This window comes from Annulohypoxylon truncatum, assembly GCF_022578515.1.
Source record: "Annulohypoxylon truncatum strain CBS 140777 unplaced genomic scaffold F4807scaffold_2, whole genome shotgun sequence".
NCBI lineage: Eukaryota > Fungi > Ascomycota > Sordariomycetes > Xylariales > Hypoxylaceae > Annulohypoxylon > Annulohypoxylon truncatum.
In genome coordinates, this window is record NW_025953788.1 from 1,518,655 (window position 1) to 1,539,026 (window position 20,372).

Sequence of the window (20,372 nt, forward strand, 5' to 3'; positions counted from 1 at the left end):
AGCAATGTCGTCAATCTGTACGAAGTACTCCCTAAATTATGACGAAGTTGGTCAACTAATAGCGAGCCCTTTTACGTACAGTTTCCAGTTTTTTTCCACTTTATTCGCGTCTCGCAACTCAAGCGCATCTAACATTATGGGATGACTTGTTCTCTTTTAAAACACATTTAACTCTTTGTTTCAATGATTAACTCTTATTGTCTTGACGCGGCGGCAGGCTTGCTCGCGTTTCTCTTTATCGTTAAAGGGAGCTTCGTTGCTCTTTACAATCGCTAAGCCTTCTTAATAATCCGGCTTTTCTGTATAGCATAACTCTTGGGGGCTTATAGTATGTTTTCAGCCTTGCCGTCGTTGTTTCCGCGCTCGATATACCGAGCTCTGACGGCGGCTACTGTTTTCTCTTTACTCCTGTTCTACCTATATGTGCGAAAGCCAATACTTGCAAGCGACTCGGAATACCTAAAGAATGCTCGACCTTCGTGCGACTCGCTCAAGGGGATTGATGATCTTTTTGTGATTCTCAGGACCGGAGCTTCTGAGGCTCATAAGAAGCTTCCCGTGCACTTCGCCACTACTCTGCGATGTGTTCCCAACTACGCCATCTATTCCGACTACGAAGAAGAAATTGAGGGACACCATGTCTATAATGCTTTAGACGAAATCAACCCCGACATCGTGGCCGAAAATCCCGATTTCGAATATTACCGGCGCTTGCAAGAGGGGGGCAGGCAGGCTTTTACGACCGAGGAGCTAGAGCAATGGGCGTCCGCCAAAAACACAGATGCCGGGCGTGATACCCCCGGTTGGAAGTTGGACAAGTGGAAGTTTCTCCCGCTGGCTGAGAAAGCTCTGCGGCAGCGACCTGACGCGAAGTGGTATATCTTCATTGAGGGAGATACCTATATGCTCTGGCAATCTCTGTTGGAGTGGCTATCGCACTTCGACCCATCCAAGCCTTACTATCTGGGCATGCAGATGCAGATTGGCGACATAGTCTTCGCTTATGGCGGCGGGGGCATTGTTGTTTCCAACCCGGCGTTACAGAGAGTTGTGGCGCATCGTAGTGAGAACTTAGAGGCCTACGATGACTTCACTGCCGCGCACTGGGCTGGCGATTGTGTCTTAGGCAAGGCCCTGGCGGATTCTGGTACGAGGCTATTATGGTCTTTTCCGACTGTCGTCGGTGATCGACCCGGCGATATTGACTTCAACTCGACGTTTGGTGGGGCTAATAACAGGCCGTGGTGCTATTACGCTTCGAGTTATCATCACATTCCGCCCGCCGAAATTCCCAGATTTGCTCGGTTTGAGTATATATGGAACCAGAAGGTAAGCATCGATTCGCTTTGTTTATTGCGGTACTTTGCTAATGCCGAATTCTTGGCAGAACTCCCACCGCCTACGGCATCGAGATGTATTCCGGTACTACGTTTTGCCCCGTTTGTCGTCCGAGCACGATGACTGGGATAACTTGTCCGAGGCCAGTCAAGGTGACGTGCATTCCTTCGAGGGCTGCCGTAGCACTTGTGAGAACCAGCCTGACTGCATGCAATTCTCCTTCTCGGGTGACTCATGCAAGACATCTGCGTCTCTCAGGCTAGGACATCAGGCTTCTAAGGACACTCCGGAACGAACGAAATCTGGCTGGGTAACCGACCGAATTAAAAATTACGTCGAGCGCATGGACGCGACCTGTAGTCATGAGACCTGGACTCTGCCGTGAAGATAATATCTGCTTAATATCGTCAGAGTTTATCTGGCTACTGGAGTTGTATCGACAAATCCGATCGTGATGTGGAGCATCGCGACTGTATAAATACCGCTCCGCCTGACCAGGCTGCATTGCTGGTTGTAATGGAGCTAGCGGGTCGGGCATTATACTTAGAAGGCATGCGGTATCTTGGATTAACGTACCAGAGACTCTTCGAAGGCTCGTATTGTATAAAATACGTTAATTAGCCCGGTGTATACATGATTGGTCGTTGGGACGCTGTATACAAGGCCGAGGAGTATGGGTAAGGCATGATCATCACGATGATGGCACCGAAGGATAGATGAGCCGAAGGTACATGTGTGGAAGGCTTTCTATTCATGATCATCTAGCGTATTTTTCAAACTAAATTACTATTCAGAATATAAAATCCAGGTTTTGGTTCATATCTATGCATTGGTTCAGTTTTCGAATACCTACGTGCATGTTTCGGCTGAATCGTTCAACCACGAAGTGGTAAAGGTTAAATCATCGTATCGACACATCTAGCCCATACCTAATAGGCGACAGACATGACGAAATGTGTACTTTGGGGAAGATGTTATGCATGAACTCACATTATATACGATTGGGTAAAATTTGTTTATGGACAAAATGCTTTCAAGCTGCCATGTACCATACCCGGGGATTGCTTCTTTCACGACTCGATTTTCAACCCCTTATGTCAATATTTCAGCAATGATAGCTTGAAGGTGGGAATAGTATTAATGAGTTGAGTCATGACAAGCTCAAGTCCTTATAGTAGTGTCATCAGAGCCTAGCTTTTGATAGTAGCCCTTCAGGGGTAGACACCGTCACTTTTAAAGACCCTTCTGGAGCACCGATGTAAGTGTAGCGTAGGGAGTCCAGGCTTGCGCCTGTCACCGTCACTACCTTTTCTTCTCCTGGAACGAGGTCAAAGCCGTTGTCGCTCAGTTTTATCGCACGAGTCTCCTCGAAGACAAATCCCTTCACGGGACGAGCCGCGGATATAGATAGTTGGTCAGAGGATGTGGCCTTGAAGGTTACATTCCGGTTGGAGAAATCCAGGTACTTCAGTGGCTGCGGCCAGGCAGAATCAATTGAGACGACCTGGTCGCCGTCTTTGATGGTGGCGTGGATGACATACGGATCATATTTCGTTAGGTCGAAAGGCCGAGTCGTGTCATTGAACTGCGGGTTTGTTACTGGGAGATGATGATCTTTCAGGACTTCCGTCGTGCTATTCGGCAGCACCTTGACATCACCCAGCTTCAGCGCGGGATGTACATCTTGGCCCGTTCGGATCGAAATAAAGCGCACTGTTATCTCTACTTGAACGGCGTCTAATCGACTACTTGCGATCCACAGATCGAATTTCGTGTCCCTAGCTGGTAGTGTAGGGTCCGCGTGTCCTTCCGTCCAATTGTGATACGGTTGCGATATGCCCACCGCCAGGGGCTTCAGGGCGTTTGCGATGGCATAGAATGAGGGCTTTTTGACGAGATAGTAGTCGACCACAGCCCAACTCATCGTCGGCCAGCAGTCATTCAACTGCCACACCAAAATACCCCCACATTTACGTGACCCTGGTGTACCCCATTCCCGGCGCCATGTCTTGTAAGCAAAGTGCATTGTCTCTGCTTGCACAATTTGCGTGAGGTGCGTGTATGAAGGTAGATCATACTTCACTTGGAAGTTCTCTGCGACATAGGTAATCATACGGCGCTCATGGTCGATGGCTTTGTTGCGGAAGTCCATCATCATAGAACCCGGATGTTGTTGTTGTGGGTCTTGAATCATATTGCGGATTGTTTCAAGATGTGGGTAGGATTCCATCCCAAACTCGCTGATAAAGCGGCCAGACAGTATATGGGTCTCCTGGTATCTGTTCATCCTTCCATGCCATACTTCGCTATGTTAACAATTGATGAGACGGTGTGATGTAGATGCTCTGAGCAACTTACTGTTCCATTGATGGATATCTCCAACTGTCTTGTCCGTGGTACGCTTTCCGTCTCCCCATGGACTACTGGGGTGGTACACCATGAAGGGATCCTCCTCCTTGACAATCTTTGGTAGCAAGTACTCATAAGTATACCTAGCCGGGAAGGTCGACTTCAACCACGACTGGGGATCTTTATCCCCATCATAATCGTAATGAAGATGATATCGCTCCTGGACTTGGTAATCCTCATTATTTCCTGCCCATATGACTAGGGACGGGTGAGATCTCAACCGGCGCAGGTTTTGTCTTGCTTCTTGCTCAACGGACTCTAAGTAGGAGGGATAAGTCGGGTAGCTTGCACATGCGAATTGGAAGTCATGCCAAACGAGGACTCCTAGTTTATCGCAAGCGTCGAATAGGGCATCATCCTCATAAATGCCACCTACACCGTATCATTAGTGCTCCTATATGAATTAATTGGGATATCTGTCAGGGACTTACCGCCCCATATTCTCAGCATTATCTGATTGCCTTCAACCATGAGTCTCATCCAGTCGTGGTACCGTTGGGTGGGTATCTGAGAGAGCAAGCTATCGGCAGGGATCCAGCAAGATCCACCAGAGAAGATATCTATCTGGTTGATGCGGAAATAGAAAGACTTGCCAAATTCATCCTTTTCTTGAATGAGTTCGACTCGCCGAAAGCCGATGAGTTTGGATTTTTCGTCGGCTGAGGTTAGAGTCGCTTTCAATTCGTAAAGAGTCTGCGACCCGTAACCATGCGGGTACCATAACTCTGGATTTTCGATCTGAAAGTCTGCTTTGGCCAGGCCGTTGTTATCAACTGCAGCCTCATTCTCCCAGATAATAGTTCCCCCAAGGGATAATGTGAGAGCGACCGACTTGGAATTCACACCAGCGATTTTGGCAAAGATCTGGCCAGAAGCTGTCTTCAAGTCCTTATCGACTTCGAAGTGGATCCAGACGTCGTCAATTCTCGAAACATATTGTTCAAGATAAACAGGTCTCCAGGGCCCAGCCGTCATCAAAATTGGACCCCAATCCCATCCCCAGTTGTATTGGGCTTTCCTAGTTGGAACTCGACCGATATCTGTCTGACGAACGTAAAAAGTGTGCTCTTGTTCGTGCTCTTTTACCAACTCTCGTCCTTTCAAAAAGGCAGAGTCAAACTTGATTTCGAGGACGTTGTCATTTTCGAGAAGGTTTGAAATGTTCACCCGATGAGCCAAGAACATGTTATCTGACTTTAGAATCTGTTTGCCATTCAGCAGAACTGTTGCAAACGTATCCAGACCCTCGAAGACAATATCGGTGGTAATAGCACCAGGGACCGAAGGTCCAACTGGCTTCTTGAATTGAACTCTGTAGCTCCAATCCTTCTCATCAACCCACCGCGCAGCGAGTTCATTCAAGTCAATGAATGGGTCCGGAATCCTATATAAAAAGTAAGCTCTCATTCATTTTCTAATAACGACTTGACCAAATCCCATATGACGGAGGGTGAAGTTATCCCTACTTATTATTGGCAATCAGATCCATATGAACCTGAGTTGGAACTTTCTTCACTGGGAGCCAGTCACCAGTCGCGGCGCTGTCGCTTTGCCTGAAAGTCCAGCCATGTTCAAGGGGATGTCTCACGAGAGCCATCTTAAACTGGTTCGGAACAAGAGATATACGCCGCAATTCCCAAAATGGTAGGGAAATGCTTCTTCCCCGAGAAAAGCGTAGGTTGAACTGATTTGGATCATCAATAAAGAGAGAAACAGAAAGCCCCTTTATTGGTACAGCGGGATACCAGCCCGTATCTTGCAAGGATGTCGCTGACTATTGGACGCCTCTTAGTCTCTTATTCAGAGTCTCCTTGACAGACCTTGAGGGAAGACTAGAGAGCGTCCAGGACAAGTCCTGCAGTCCAGAGAGAGTGTACCTCGGCATGGAATTGTTGGTTGGATGTAATACGGAAATTTAAATCTTCGTGCGGGGGAATTAAGGGGAAGGATGCGACGCACCATTTATCGGCTTCCTTCAATTGTTACATGCTATTCTGCATGACTAAGCCTGGCTAAGCAGATTGGTCTCGTTAGAAGCATGATATATGTAATTAATGCGAGATTTCCGTGCTACTCCACTTCGTTATCCAAATCCGCCGGACCATTCCACTTGATCATTGAATCATACCAACATCCTGCCGGAATGAGTGGTCACAGATCAGTGACTATGTCCCATTGCGTTGATGTTCCACAATTTCAGCAGCCACAAGAAAACGAGCTCGTCACCGTCAGCTTCAGCTTCAGCTCCAGCTCGCCTTAACAAATCGTGCTCTGAATGCACGAGGTGCGTGTCGCCAAGAAATCATCTCACTTCTTGTGGTTAGTTACCTAACCAAGACTGATACGACCACTGTAGGCGAAAGGTCAAATGTGATGGTGGTCATCCTTGTAGGCACGTACTCGCTGGAGCGACCTTATAGAGCATATACTGATATAGGCGTATTGTAGCTCCTGTACGTACTACAAGGTTTCACACCTATGTAGCTATCGCCAGCGTAATAAGAGGAATGCCGTAAGCAGAAGGTAGAAGCCCTCAACTCCTCACATAGTCCGGTTTTCTGTATCCACATGGCTTTCGAGCCTTAGACGCCCATACATGACTAACATGAGTGTTTGCAGCACGCTCGAGGAGGTATCGGAACAGCTTAGATCACGGTCCAAGATTCTCGAACAACTCTTTCCTGATACAGCTGTTGATGAGCTTATCGGTAAGAGTCGCGATGAATTACTAGGTATTCTCCGTATTACCTCTGTGTCTAAAGCGGCAGCCGATGAGTTGGACGGTCGCTCTGTTGAGGATCCCGAAGTCGCGGATGATTCAGCTCAGTTGTCTGAGAATGGAGAGCCTACCGCTGATAGAGAATGGGACGAATCAAGCCACCAGCCACTTGTGCTACAGGCTGGCGATGATATCAACGCCATCAATCTCGCAACGGATCATCATCGCCGCTCTTATCTAGGAGTCACTTCAATTAGTGCCATCCTTCGAACAATTTTTCGACTCTGCCCTCCTGCGAAGCATCGCGTTACTGAGCAGGCTAAAAGGTGGTCTGAGAATCCAATGCAGCCTCAGCCTACACCCTTCTTGGGTGGTGACTTAGGAGCCCATCTATTAAAGGAGCAACGTTGTATCGATTTCTACTTCGAGCATGTCCATCCAATTGTTCCCATGTTAGATGAGGAAGATTTTCGTGCGTCATACTCCCTAGGGCATAGAAAAGAGCCTGGTTGGCTTGGCCTACTCAATATGGTGATAACCATTGGCTCTATAGCTTCCGGAAGCGACACGCTGCACGAGCAATACTATGAACAGGCTCGAACGTTCGTTGATCTCGATAGCTTTGGTGCAGGAAACCTAGAAAGCTTACAAGCCCTTTGCTTACTTGGCGGCCTGTATTTGCATTATAAAAACGCTCCAAATATGGCCTATTCCGTACTAGGGGCTGCGCATCGCGTTGCTATCGCTTTAGGATTGCATCGGGAATCGCGACGTCGGTGTACCAACGCCGCGGAAGCCCAAGGTGATCTGACACCGACCAAAGTGAATCGGCTTGAAACGAAGCGAAGAACTTGGTGGAGTCTGTTCTGCCTTGACACGTGGGCTAGCATGACTCTGGGCCGTCCAATATGTGGACGATGGGAGGCTACAACGATGGATACTCTCCTTCCTAGTCACCGTACTGAGGATGATCATATGGCGATGTCCCTATGCGCTAGTGTCCATTTCTGCCTCATCTGCAACCGAATCCAAAGTCGATTCGCGCAGTTCAATCGGTTGACGATCTCCGAAGCTGTGGCTTTCGATCAGGAATTGCAATCATGGTGGGCATCTCTTCCTATGGTACTTCGATCGCCAACGAACTCCCCATCACGCCTCACCATTGCCCGCGAGTTCATGCGAAACCGTTATTTGAACATACGTTTGATACTCATGCGTTCGCTCATATTATATCTTGCTCATAGCCGTATTCAAATGGCCCAGCTTAGTATAGAAGAACTCCAGATCATCGATAGTTGTCGAACCGTTGCGAGCGAGGCCATCGATTCTATCGCCCTCTACTGGACGCCGAACCGAGTACACGTTTGGAATTCGGCGTGGTACCTGTTTCAAGCCTGCATGGTTCCCCTTCTGTCCATCGTAATTGAAAGCTCACGGTCTGATCCAACTTCCAAGTCTTTAACCTCAGCTCGCGCAAGCTTGGTAAAAGCCCTAGAGACCTTCTCTGAGATGAAACCGTGGATGCGCGCTTCCGATAGGGGACCAGATATAGTCGCCGCGATATATGACGCAATCACCGGCGAAGCTGAAGGCGCCGGGCGAACACCATCGCAAGATGGAGACTCGAATTTCTTCGGCTGGTATGATGAACAACTCACATTTGGTACCGAGCTGGATTGGGGCTCATTTTTGATGGACGATGACCTTCATGGGACTTTATTCACAACTCAAATTCAATAAACCCAACCTGGAGTTACTAGACGATTAGAATACCACTACGCTTAAGTTCATGCAGCGAATCATAAGCCATCCTGTAAATTATGGGATCTTCAAGGCCTACTCAATGAATATTTCCTACCCTTCAACAGATTCAATCACCCTAACCGCTGAAAATTGTACTATCACAATTTCGACCGCAATTTTCTTTCAATATCTTCCAAACCGGAAGGACCATTGAAAAGTCTCGAATTCAAAGCACTTGTATTGACCTGCCAGAGTGTTAAACAATAATATAATTGGAAAATAGGGGTTTGTGTAACGTACGTGTCGCGGTCCAAGCTCTAAAACAGTCTTCACACCAAGCAACCTCATTGCTGTCGCTGTTTCGTCAGCTAGAACTGTATCCCAAATGTTAGTCAATCCATTTTCTGCGGCACCGCTTATCCGCTTACTTTTCAACACCCTTTTAACACCCTCCTCCCCTCCAACCGCGAGTCCGTAAAGCGCAGCTCGGCCGATACCTACGCCTTTTGCTCCTAATGCCAGAGCCTTGACTACATCCGTCCCGCGCCTGATCCCGCCATCGACCAACACATCAAGCTTCTCCAACACCTTTGGGCAGAACTTCCGAATCTCCAGCAGCACTTGGACAGGCGTCGGCGCCGTATCCAGCGCCCTGCCCCCATGATTCGACAGGATGATCCCCTTGACGGCAGGAAACATCGTCGCCGCGTACGCGTCCTCATGGGTCTGCACGCCCTTCAGCACGATCGGCAAGCTGGTATGCCGGCACAGCCAGTCCAGCGTCTTCCGCCACGTCAACCCGGCCTCCGTGCCCCACTGCTGCGGCGCCGCCCCGCCCGCGACTTCGCCCATCTTGAAGCGCTTGTCCGCCTCGCGCTTCCCCGGGAACGGCGCGTCGAGCGTCAGCACGATGAACTTGATCTGCGGGATCCGCCGGATCTGGGCTAGCGTGCGCTCCGTCGCCGCGAGGTCCTTCAGCACGTACAGCTGCCACGCGAAGACGGCGTCGGGGCCCGCTTTGACGATGGCGGAGGGTGAGAGCGATGCGTTTTTGCTGATTATTTGCAGAGCGCCGAAGCTGGAGCACGCGCGCGCTATCCCGGCTTCGCCGGATGGGTGGGCGAGACGAGCCATGGCGGCGGGAGATACGAAGATTGGGAGGCCGACTGCGTTGCCGAGGATTGATGTTTGGAGCGAGCATTCTGTGCAGTCGATGAAGACACGCGGCCGTAAGAGGATAGACCGGTATATTTGGCTGTTGGCGGCTTTGGTGATTTGGTCGTCTGTTGCGGAGACATAGTATGAGATGGCTTTTGGCGATAACCGTTGCAAGGCGTATTTCTCGGTCTCTGATATGCTTAGCATTGATTCAAGGGGTGGCAACGTAGATGATGAAATGGCTTCCGAATCCACTGGTGGGTCGTGAGATGGCTGTATATTGGTATCATCGGTGATACTACTCGGTTCAATTGTTCCTAGCACTTGATCAGGCGTTAGGTACTCCTCCAGTATCTCTACAGGATGGACCGAGTCGAAAGCCCTTGAAGCATCTTGCCCCGCATTCTTAAGAAGAATACTTCTCCCTCCTGGATGTTTTGGGACGAATGAGGTGATCTAAGCCAACTCTGTCAGTCACCTTAGCTACACCATAAGATCGGAAAACTCACATCGTATACTTTTCCATGCAAAACCATCCAACAACTATCTTGGGTGTTGTGCTCGCTTACTAGGGTGTCTTAGAACCAGACTTCCAGATGATCTCAGATAAGACAATCCACGCACCTTCGGCTAACTTCCATACTCTTCCCATGGTTATCTAGATCCTCACTAGCTCAGGAGATAAATCTGTTGTTGGGATTGCTTGTCCGATACGAATATCCTGAGTTGATGATTGTAGCTTTTGTTAAGCCCCTGAAATAGACCACTACTCAATTGATGCATAACCCAAAATTAGTACACCTTCGCTATTGCATAACACTAAATCGAGTCTCCTCTACCACGCGCTGTAAGGATCATAGAATTCGTGATTGTCTAGTGTTGAAGCGCCAAGTCTAGCTATTACAGGTTTAACGACATCGCAGATTACTGTTGTATGGTGTGGTATATGTGGATTGATGATGCTTCTTCTAGGTTCTAAGATTGCTTAGGATCTAGTGAAGCGTTGTCTAATGCTAATGATGTACTAAGGTACGACGTCATGTGACAATTACCCCCTTTGAAGATGGGCAATTGCGGCACAGCTCACAATGGAGACAAACGGCGTTTTATTTAGCCGTATTCCTTTTTAGGTAAGAGGGATTATATACTTCCGTCCCCTATTCTATCCTGGACCATTTAGACACCTGGTAGTTAAGTCTTTAATGAGCCAATCATGTCCCACTGATAGCCGGGGCATCACCCCGGATCGTGTGGTGTTGGCGGTATCTCCTCTTACTGGGAGCATCCCAGAGGGGGAATGCTGACCCCATGGGGATCCCAGGTTCTGGGACTTATCACAAGAGACGAGGGGCCGGGGTTGATGGCTCTCAGAAAGCTTATCTATGTATAAGATGACAGCCTTTTTGCTTATTTCCCTGCCAAGCTCGTCCAGCCAAGCTCGTCCAGTCCATCGTCTTTCTTTCTGATCAAGAATGAGAATTTGAGCTCTTCGCCGTCGCCAGAATTAAACCATGGCGGACCAAGTCAGAGACACTCGAAACTCTTTATCAAAGGCTCGCTTAAGCCATGACACGATGGAGAAGAAAGGTCAACATATCGATGTCGACGACGTCGATGGGCTGGATCCCAGCCCAGAGACGTATGCTGCTATCATGGAAACGACCAAGCCAGATCCTCGAGGTCCCGGGTATATCAGGCTGTATCTTTTAGCAGGATCACTTTTTCTTTGTTCTACCTTCAATGGCCAGTACTCCAAACTTAGTTGGTCCTCAATTCCACTGCTAACAGAGCCCAGGCTTTGATACTTCTTTGATGGGCTCAATCAATGTAGGTAACACAGCTTCATCTCCGTTCCTCTCGAGGAAAATCCTCGCAGTGTCATTTCGTATAAAACGGAACAGTGGCACATGCCTAATACCACATGCCCTTCATATAGGCCTTGCCAAATTATACGGAGTACTTTGGACTTCCAGCTAGCGGAAATGCTTCGACAGGAATTGTGTTCGCTATCTTTCAAGTATGTATCTCGCGACGGTGGTGGCCTACGTGATAAGACCTAACCAACTTAGGTCGGTCAAATGTGCGCTGCTCTTTTCATCTGGATGACTGACTGGTACGGTCGAACATGGCATATCTTCTTCGGTTGCTTAGGTGTGTGCATTGGTACTATCGTCACGGCTCTCTCCACGAATCTTCCCATGTTCATCGGTGGGCGCTTCCTCCTATCCTTCTTTGCTACCTGGGCGCAAACTGCGTCGCCCCTTTACCTCGTAGAGATATCACCAGCCGCATACCGAGGGACAATCGCGGGAGCATACAACACATTTTATAATATCGGTTCGCTTTTAGCCACATCGTCCGTCTATGGCTGTCATCTCCATCTGGCGGATCGGGGCGATCTTGACTGGCGCATCCCTCTATGGTTGCAGATGGTTTGTCCCGGGATCCTTTGCTGCTTAATCAAGTTCTTTCCTGAGTCTCCACGGTTCCTCATTGCCCAGGATCAGCATGAGAAAGCTGAAGAGATAATCGTTAAATATCACGCTAATGGCGATCCAAACCATCCCATTGTCGCCCTTCAGATGAAAGAAATGCTTGGAACGGTACAGGGCTCGCAAAAAGCTAGTTGGAAGGATATTTTCGACCTTAGGGTCCTCGTAGAGACACGCGCCAGCCGATATAGGCTTATGTTGAATGTGGCATTTTCCTGGTTTGGGCAATTTAGTGGAAATAAGTATGTGAAATAGGGGCGAAGTACGATGGTTTCTTGCTAACTTATTCTCTTAGTATCATCAGTTACTACCTTCCCCTCATGTTAAATGGTATTGGTATTACCGACACCAACACCAAATTAGTAAGTAATAACGAGCTATTCTTCTTCAAGTTATGTATGCTTAACAGCATGACAGATCCTTAACATAGTCTATGCTGTGATCGGGTGGGTATTCTCGATGGTCGGCGCTCGTCTTCACGACGTTGTAGGACGTCGCAAGATGCTGATAGGTAGCACCTTGGGGATGACTATCTGCCTGACTCTCGTAGCTGCTGGCGCTGCCGGAAAAGTCGAGTACGGAAACAGCTCAGCTGCCACAATGTCGATCGTATTCATTTTCATTTTCGGCGCTGTCTTTGCTACAGGTAGGTTCGGAGTTATGATTGGACTAGGTTGATAGCTAATCATGATATAGGGTACACTCCAATGCAGCCAATTTATCCAGCCGAAGTGGTGTCAAACAAGATGCGAGCTAAGGCAATGGGGACATTCAAACTGACTGCTGGCGCTGCCGGGTTCTTGAACACTTTCGTAGGCCCAATTGCGCTCAGCTCAATTGGCTATTGGTTCTATGTGTTCTTCGTATTCTGGGATTCCTTCGAGATGGCGTTTATGTACTTCTTTTTCGTAGAAACGAAGGGGATGACCTTGGAGGAGTTGGACGCGATATTTGAAGCGAAGAACCCGCGGAAGGCCAGCGTCGAAGTAAAGAAGGTCCAGAAGAGGATTATCAAGGAAGAAGGTGTCCATGAAGGGTTGGGAGTGTAGATACTAGTTAGCTTTTCAAGGATTACTTGATCAGATATCAGCAAAGTAGTAAGGTTGTAATACGATCTGGTATGAACCGATGTTACCCATACCGCAAGCCAAAAAGAAACCCCATAAGGAACAATAAAATACATGAGCTAACCTTTCGATATTCAAGTGAGGTAGCTAGCTAGCTAGCAACCTACCTGGTAACTCGGGGTTGTTCGGCAAAAGAAAAACGAAAAGGTGGAACAATAACACAGAGTAGACTACCGTTAGAAACGTTTAAAAAGGACAATGAGAGAAAGACGTTAGAAGTAAAATGTATAAAGCCAATAATGAAAATTAACCTGAAAACAATTAGATGCATCAACGGCACTTCACTAGAGAACTTAGTAATCATTTCTGCGCCGCGGAGTTGCTGCCGCAAATCCCTTACTCCTAGGCCCATAAAGGTCCATATGGGGTGTGGGACGTTTCCTAGTACGCCGTTCTAACTATACAGGCAGTAAGTGTTATCGATTATGATGACTTTAGTAATTCTGAAAGGAAAGTTAACAATATTTGTAGATATATCATATGATGAGACATGGCCCGGGTAGGAGCAGTAGGTAAGGATGATGTCCCTTAAGGAGCTCTAAACTTATTTGCTAAGGTTCACGGTAGACATAGGTATACACAAGCCATTTAATACGTCCGCGCTGTCTTAAGATCAGCCACGAATACAGACTAAATCTCTCGTAATTAGCTGCTGGGTATCATTATGCAATAATACCGATGGAATATCCATCAGCCATGAATTCATGTGAGAGCTAGGAAGACTCTCATACTAGATACAAAACTAATGCTGTCTTCCAGAATCCAGGAACCCTCTCTCTTGCGCAAAAGACACTATGTTCAACCATGTTCCACCTTTCTTCAGCCCAAAAGGAGAAATGGTATTTTAAACTTCTTGTTCACGCAGAGCTGTCGGCGATGTAGGAACTGGCAGTGGAAGTCGGCAAGAAGTATTCGAATCATTACTCGGCGCAAGGGTCAGGACCATACTGCACCAGGAGGAAGCCTTTGAGTTCCAATATCAATGCAAGGCGTGCGGAAGACGCCTGTGAGCGCCATGATCCAAAGCGGTATTCCAGTCGACTAATGGGTCCGCCGAACCCTGGGACCGTTCCGTGGTCGATAACTTGATCAAGTTCATATACGAACTTCTTAGCAAAGAAGTCGTTAAGGAATGTCTGGTTGACAATCTCTGGATTACCAGCGATTAAGAGCACTCGGCTAGCATATGGCGGTACCGCGCTCTCGCCAACCCGATTGCGGTTCCATTGCACTAATGGGAACTGTCCACGGAGCAGGATCCTACCGCGCATGATCTTTAGATAAAGTCTCTCGGCGTCTTCACGATTAAAAAAGCTGATAGACGCAGCTGCTGTGGTGATAATACCTGTCGGCTGGTTGATGACGGTTGACCGAACTCGGCCTGTGTGGGTGATGGCTGCAAGGAGTTCGTGGATGGTGATATTGGCTGGCAAGCCAGTAATCCAAAGATTTGTGTTCTGGTCCTCAGGGACACCAGCACCGGTGTTGTTAGGCAAGCTACAGTCGCCGTGATAATTGCCGTTTTGTCGATTCGCCGTTCGTAAGGCGCTTGAATTGCCCGTAAGTTGTTCAGAGGGCTCGAAATAGCGGAGGTCCATCTGTGAATTGATTGTTAGAAATTGCTTAATAAAGATGACTATTGGATCATCATCGAGGCATGGCAGCAACAGCGGCGGCGGCAGCAGCAATAACTGAAAATAGAAGGGGTAGATACGTACAGTGGGGACACTCGACATCATCTTGTTTTCCATTTAAATATTAATTAACCTACTGGGCAGGTAGCGACCACGCACGGTGGTATCTTTAGATTGATCTAGGTGATCTTTGAGGCACCTATTCAATCATGGTGGCGTTAATAAAGTTCCGCTGGTTGTTGCAATATGCGACTTGAATAAGTTCAAATAGTAAATGCTTACTTTTGTGGATGAGTTTGGATAAGTTGAAACTTCTTTTGGTTTGAATGAAGAGTTGAAGGTAAAGTTTGTTTAGGAAAGGAATTAGAATTGGCTAAATTCCCTGATGTTAAATAGTTTCAAACCTAAGTCCGTACTTTCCGTTATTTGGGTGACTATATAAGTTGTGGGAAGGCGCGTCGTACGAATTGAAGTCTAGATGGAAAGTACATGGTATGAAAACACGCGCAGTTGCTGCTGGAGCTCGGGATGAAGTGGATATAGCAGCGTTACTTCTCTCGTCAGTTACTAGCAGATATATCCAAAGCAAGCACATTAGCCACCAACGAATTGATTCATCTGAACCTACCGGGAAAAATATAAGGCATCCCACCAGATAAACTGTTACTAGCAGGTGTCGTGCCTGTTTTAAACTTTGCCAGTCTCGGTTAATGGATTCACATAGAGACTTGGCAAGAAAATGATCTGACTCATGTGATAGTAGTTTTATTCTAATGAGCAGCTCCGTGGATTTTGAGATGATCGAGTTGGCAAGACGAGCAGGTTATACTTATATAGTAATATTAAGCACTCGACAAGGTACCTAGGTACACAAACGCTAACGCCACAAAGTGTGAACAAGAAATTTATTTAACTAGTGCTATTCGTTACTCACTTAGGTACCTGATTAAACCAGGATATTCATATTCTTGAGTACCTAGTGCTAGCAGAAGGAATCCATAGTTATAGAGACACAGTTTTATTTAACCACGGAAGACTCACAGTGTGAGTCTCACACCGTTAACTATATCCTTTTAGCTATATCAACTAAGTATATACAGTTTACCAGGCCACAAACGTTTTTAGTCATCAAGCCAACATATATTAGCTTATTGACTCAATTCTAATAGGTCTATGAGTAGGTATCATAAATTTGTCCTATTCATCCACTATAGGAGTATATTATGAGGTAGACAACTAGAATTGAGAGTTAAATTACGGCATAGTTAGGCAATTCTAATTTTCTCGTTTATTCGCTCTTACGTGGCATAACATTTCTTGTCCCTCGTTATTCTTTCCTTGCTAACTATATAGACCCGGATACAAGTCGTTAAGATCACCACGGTGAAAAGTGGAGTCTAGAATACCATCTTCGGGGCACGTGACTAATAAATATCCCCGGCCGGACTCGGCCGCCGGACCAAAATGTCCTGAAATTGGAGATCTATCTAGGTGCATAGCATCGGCAAGCGCGGTGGGTGCGGGACAAAAACAGGAGAATCTCATGATATATAGCAAAGAACACCGGTTCCATCATGTGGAGTTATTAGGCGTATTGAAATTCTTCCTGCGACAGTACGGGATTGGTATATGAAGCTTTGAGTAACCCTTCCCAGCCCTTTTGAGAGGTGAAGGTTTAAGGAAATAAAAGTAAATGCAGCGGCCTGTGCTTTGATTATGTAATTCAGTTAGCTGAGTACCGTTAGATAGATGTGTATGGACATATGCATATATAGCAAAATATGTATGCTATAAAGCAATTAAAAGCGGATCGTCTACCTTCTAGTAGAATTATTCAACAGTTGCCACCAATTGGCGGAACTTTTATCTCGACTACAAACTTCAACCAGGTCTGCTTCCCAACCCAAACCTGATACAATCCTCCCACTTTTCGCGAATTTTCCTACAAAACAATTTACCAGATACCCTCGGCTCTTCGACAGACAATTTCGATGTCGGACAGGGCTACCTCTCCTCGCCCTTCGCGGGGCGATTTGCCGCCACCTCGCAAACGAAGCAGAAGCGATGATCGAAGCCAATCACCGCGTCGCGATCGCGACAGACGGGACAGAGATAACTACCGAAGAGGTGATAACTATCGATCACGAGGTGAAGATAGGAACCGTGGTGCTGGGCGCGATGCTTGGAAGGACCGAAGAGATCGTGACAGAGATGAGGGCCTTGATCAATCGGGGCAGAGCTCGAGAAGACGGGATGACGATCATGTGGATAAGGACTCGGATCGGAGAGATGCGGACAGAAACGAGGGACGAGATCGAGATAGGCCTCGACCGAAGAAGGGCTTTGGAGGTTTCAAGTACAAGGATAAGCGACGCGATGATCTAGAAGACAGGGACAATGATCGACGAGGCGCCTCCTTTAGAGGCTATCGAAACCGTTCACTATCTCCGCATCGCAGGGACCACGACCGCAACCGTGATCGTGATTCTGGACCCTCATCCTCTACCAAGAAGTCCAAGTCAAAGTCTAGTGGCGGAGATACATCTCAGCCTCCTGTGCGACCGCCCGCGGCGCCTGCTGGTGGTGGCGAAGAGATGATCGTTGTCAATGTCAACGATCGGCTAGGTACGAAGGCCGCCATCCCATGTTTCGCGTCAGATCGCATCAAGGAGTTCAAGATCATGGTTGCCGCACGCATCGGACGAGAACCCCATGAAATCTTGCTGAAGAGACAAGGACAGCGACCATTCAAAGACATGCTTACCCTCGCTGACTACGAGGTTAGCAATGGCGTGCAGCTAGATCTTGAAGTCGATACCGGGGACTAAGCAAGGAATGACTAGAAGCTTCGGAAAGGTTGGAAACCATGTTGGAGACCTGGTACGGTCCTAGGATACCTATACGACATTGCATTACTATTAAATGAGAACCGATACCCGTCTGGTCAGCCGAACTTACGTCCGACTAAATTCTTCCACGTGAATCTACTATATCGTGTTCAAAGCTTACTTAATATCAGACAACACAAGTTCATTACGTCGCCTTCGAATACAACCGTCGTATTATCCCTAGCTGAGAGTCATCACAAACCTTCAAATGCGGCAATGATAACGCCATGAGAAGCATGCCCCATATATACTAAACTAATCAGTTTGGCAGCCCGTTAATACCATACCTTCCGCTGCCGCTTTGCAGTCTCCGGATCTTTTCGTCCTGTTCCTGAATTAACCGCTTTTGTCCCTCGATAGCAATATCTCTTGTTTCAACTTCCATTCTCAATCTTCGTCGGTCATCGTCCCAACGTCCTTCAAACCTTCTTTCGCAATCACTGTTGTAATCTGCGGCGAAAGGTCGTTAACATTTACCACTTATGTCTCGGGGCACAACATACGTGTTTCACAGAAATCCCCATATCCCCTCGCACTACCGCAGTCAGGATGCATACAGGAATCTGGTGAACGTATATTATCAGTGATCCAATAAAGTTGTTCGGTGGAATGGATGCCCTTACGAATCGTGCAGTATATTCCTCTATAACATCTCCGTTGTTCGCAACCAGAATATTGGCAGGAGTCTGAGGTAGGTATTTAGCCTTAATAGTACATGTACGGATCTTGAGGTCAGTAGTGAGATGGACCTACGTCGTGGACAGCACTTCCCCTTAACTGCTCGATGTTCACTACAGTCTTGGTATTCACACCGATCTAAGAGCGCTCGCGATCAGTTATATGTTTCCCCCACGCACACATAACAGGGACACACTAACGTTCGTTGCAGTATTTGTAATTTCCAGACGAGATCTTACATCCCCTTTCCCCGCACGAATGTTTCAAGCAATGCGGCGAGTCGGGCTCTTTCCAAGCCTGGCAGCCATCGGTCTCGCATTGAGAATCTAGCTCCTGTTAGCGCCATCGTACGCGGAAAGAAATGTTATAATTTGGAAACACGGACGCGTTGCGCAGAGCTCCTTCCCAGACAGCTTTGGGTTAAGACATCTACTCGGCGACCACTCGCATCGATTATCTAGTCAATGAAGTCAGTCATCAACTCCGTGTTAGTGTAAAGTGGACAAACATACGCTGTTCACAATACCGCCGACTGTTATCAGCCTCTTTCGAACAGCCCGCCTTTTTGCACCCGTCTATCTATGGGGTTAAGATATGATGCCGATGCGTACGGGTGGGATTTGCATACGAATCTTACAATACCAACCACCCAGGGGTTTAGTATTTCTCTCGGCACATCCGTCGGCGTGGCAGACATCTTCTCGGTCATTAGTTTACTATGTTTCGGTGGGGATTACTGGCTTTTAGCTCACGTTCATTGCAATATGGGCGGTATTGGACTTCACCCTGGCGCATGGTACTGCGTATCTCAACACACCCCTCATACAAACACGTATCTATTCAGGTCAGTATGTGTCCTCCAGATGTATAGGTGGTAGCTCATACGATCGCTACAGTATTTTTCGCGCTTGAACCTCGGTTCATCAGCAAGAATATCGATTTGGATCTGTATCCTAGCTTTCTTGCAATTATCGATGGGACATCTCGCATCTCACGACTATTCAGCTATTCGTATGTCGGTCTCACAGTCTTGCATCACTTACGATAAATGCATACTGAATCGCTCGGATCCTTCGGTCTTTCACAGCGCGGTAACTCTTCATCCATATGAAAATGCGCACACGTATCTGCAATCACCGTCAGTCATCAAATTCGGCTCTGCAGTTTCTTGGAATGGTCAGTCTAGATGCTTACGCTTCTTGCAATACTTCGAAGATATGCGACCGCTCTCGTCTCTGCGACTTTTGCAGCACTGGAAGCTACATACCATCTTAACACACCCCGTCTGCTTTGGACGACACCAAGTCGCCATCCCTAACGAAAAGATTGGAAAGGTATCTTTGCGTTATTCAAGCTTGAGTTACTTCGCAAAGGAAGCGGCTTTGGTAACAGATGTGGAGATCAAGGCGACTAGTAATTTATTACCAGCCCATCTGCTTTATTCCACCATATTTTCGGTGAACACCTGCTTGCATGGTGGAAGAAACCATATACGCAGCAAATGCGGTGTAATGTGCATATTTCTTACATGCATTATTTACTCGCCACACTAATAATAACTATCTGCTGGATATGGCAAGGCTGAATTGGGCCATTTCATAGCATCAGATCAGTCGACGGCTTGGCCCCCAATAGCTCGACGCTCAATACACCATCCATCTCGATTCTATCGAAAAATGCAGCTGCAAGTACAATCGCAATATCGTTATTAATTAATTCCACTGCTACACTCTCCACATGAAGGTCTGGAATTAGACGATGAAAAATTTCTCAGTCGATTTCATAGCGAAGACATGTGCTTTTGATTACGTGGAAATGGCCACCAATGTTAGAGCCTCGTCTCTGTTAGATGGTTTTTAAGACATATTTTTCGAAGTGACGTCTCTCAAGCCACCATCGTGTCACCCCGGAGCTGAATCACATCGGTTGTCTACCACGATATCTCTATTCGACGGATCCTAGACAGCTGAGGTTGCTATCCGAAGGGCGTTACTTAATTAGACTCTCTACGATGCCGGTACTTCTCCATTCCTATTTCTGTGGATATGTAAGCACTTTGATCCCATCTCCAAGATCTCGAAATGAGGGGAAATGGGTAACACCAAACCCGAACTCGGAGCATGCGAGGCTCCAAGGCTGTTTTCTTTTTAGGAATCTTTTTGCCTTTTCACAGACGTAAGCCTAAC

At 47.3% G+C, this 20,372-nt stretch overlaps 8 protein-coding genes across 8 annotated transcripts; 4 read left to right on the forward strand and 4 right to left on the reverse strand.

The window, feature by feature from the left end:
• Positions 1-44: 44 nt before the first annotated feature.
• F4807DRAFT_408100 (glycosyltransferase family 31 protein) lies at positions 45-2,169 on the forward strand. The gene is made up of 2 exons (XM_047996413.1): positions 45-1,329; positions 1,388-2,169. The coding sequence occupies exons 1-2, from the start codon at positions 331-333 to the stop codon at positions 1,721-1,723; spliced, it is 1,335 nt and encodes a 444-aa protein (XP_047858956.1). The 5' UTR covers positions 45-330; the 3' UTR covers positions 1,724-2,169.
• Positions 2,170-5,670, reverse strand: F4807DRAFT_408101 (glycoside hydrolase family 2 protein). The gene is made up of 4 exons (XM_047996414.1): positions 5,214-5,670; positions 4,179-5,131; positions 3,697-4,119; positions 2,170-3,639 (listed from the first exon to the last, which is right to left on the reverse strand). Exons 1-4 carry the CDS (start codon positions 5,342-5,344, stop codon positions 2,522-2,524), a joined length of 2,625 nt encoding a protein of 874 aa, XP_047858957.1. The 5' UTR covers positions 5,345-5,670; the 3' UTR covers positions 2,170-2,521.
• Positions 5,671-5,842: 172 nt separating this feature from the next.
• F4807DRAFT_128586 (fungal-specific transcription factor domain-containing protein) lies at positions 5,843-8,299 on the forward strand. Its single transcript, XM_047992952.1, has 4 exons — positions 5,843-6,031; positions 6,104-6,139; positions 6,196-6,270; positions 6,367-8,299. Exons 1-4 carry the CDS (start codon positions 5,931-5,933, stop codon positions 8,204-8,206), a joined length of 2,052 nt encoding a protein of 683 aa, XP_047858958.1. The 5' UTR covers positions 5,843-5,930; the 3' UTR covers positions 8,207-8,299.
• On the reverse strand, positions 8,287-10,336 carry F4807DRAFT_128578 (FMN-dependent dehydrogenase-domain-containing protein). Its single transcript, XM_047992951.1, has 5 exons — positions 9,992-10,336; positions 9,877-9,935; positions 8,638-9,823; positions 8,510-8,583; positions 8,287-8,454 (listed from the first exon to the last, which is right to left on the reverse strand). The coding sequence occupies exons 1-5, from the start codon at positions 10,017-10,019 to the stop codon at positions 8,368-8,370; spliced, it is 1,434 nt and encodes a 477-aa protein (XP_047858959.1). The 5' UTR covers positions 10,020-10,336; the 3' UTR covers positions 8,287-8,367.
• A 201-nt stretch (positions 10,337-10,537) lies between these two features.
• F4807DRAFT_408112 (general substrate transporter) lies at positions 10,538-12,988 on the forward strand. The gene is made up of 7 exons (XM_047996415.1): positions 10,538-11,110; positions 11,163-11,194; positions 11,304-11,384; positions 11,437-12,101; positions 12,155-12,221; positions 12,277-12,505; positions 12,556-12,988. The coding sequence occupies exons 1-7, from the start codon at positions 10,879-10,881 to the stop codon at positions 12,906-12,908; spliced, it is 1,659 nt and encodes a 552-aa protein (XP_047858960.1). The 5' UTR covers positions 10,538-10,878; the 3' UTR covers positions 12,909-12,988.
• Positions 12,989-13,906: 918 nt separating this feature from the next.
• Positions 13,907-14,725, reverse strand: F4807DRAFT_456083 (uncharacterized protein; the record flags this gene model as incomplete). Its single annotated transcript, XM_048000829.1, has 2 exons — positions 13,907-14,584; positions 14,705-14,725. 2 exons carry the CDS (start codon positions 14,723-14,725, stop codon positions 13,907-13,909), a joined length of 699 nt encoding a protein of 232 aa, XP_047858961.1.
• A 1,663-nt stretch (positions 14,726-16,388) lies between these two features.
• F4807DRAFT_128680 (ubiquitin-like protein) lies at positions 16,389-17,898 on the forward strand. The gene has a single exon (XM_047992953.1). It carries the CDS (start codon positions 16,612-16,614, stop codon positions 17,446-17,448), a length of 837 nt encoding a protein of 278 aa, XP_047858962.1. The 5' UTR covers positions 16,389-16,611; the 3' UTR covers positions 17,449-17,898.
• Positions 17,899-18,285: 387 nt separating this feature from the next.
• On the reverse strand, positions 18,286-19,847 carry F4807DRAFT_128696 (uncharacterized protein). The gene is made up of 8 exons (XM_047992954.1): positions 19,381-19,847; positions 19,230-19,313; positions 19,072-19,176; positions 18,939-19,022; positions 18,815-18,883; positions 18,699-18,761; positions 18,572-18,643; positions 18,286-18,512 (listed from the first exon to the last, which is right to left on the reverse strand). The coding sequence occupies exons 1-8, from the start codon at positions 19,496-19,498 to the stop codon at positions 18,382-18,384; spliced, it is 726 nt and encodes a 241-aa protein (XP_047858963.1). The 5' UTR covers positions 19,499-19,847; the 3' UTR covers positions 18,286-18,381.
• Between the last annotated feature and the right edge of the window lie 525 nt (positions 19,848-20,372).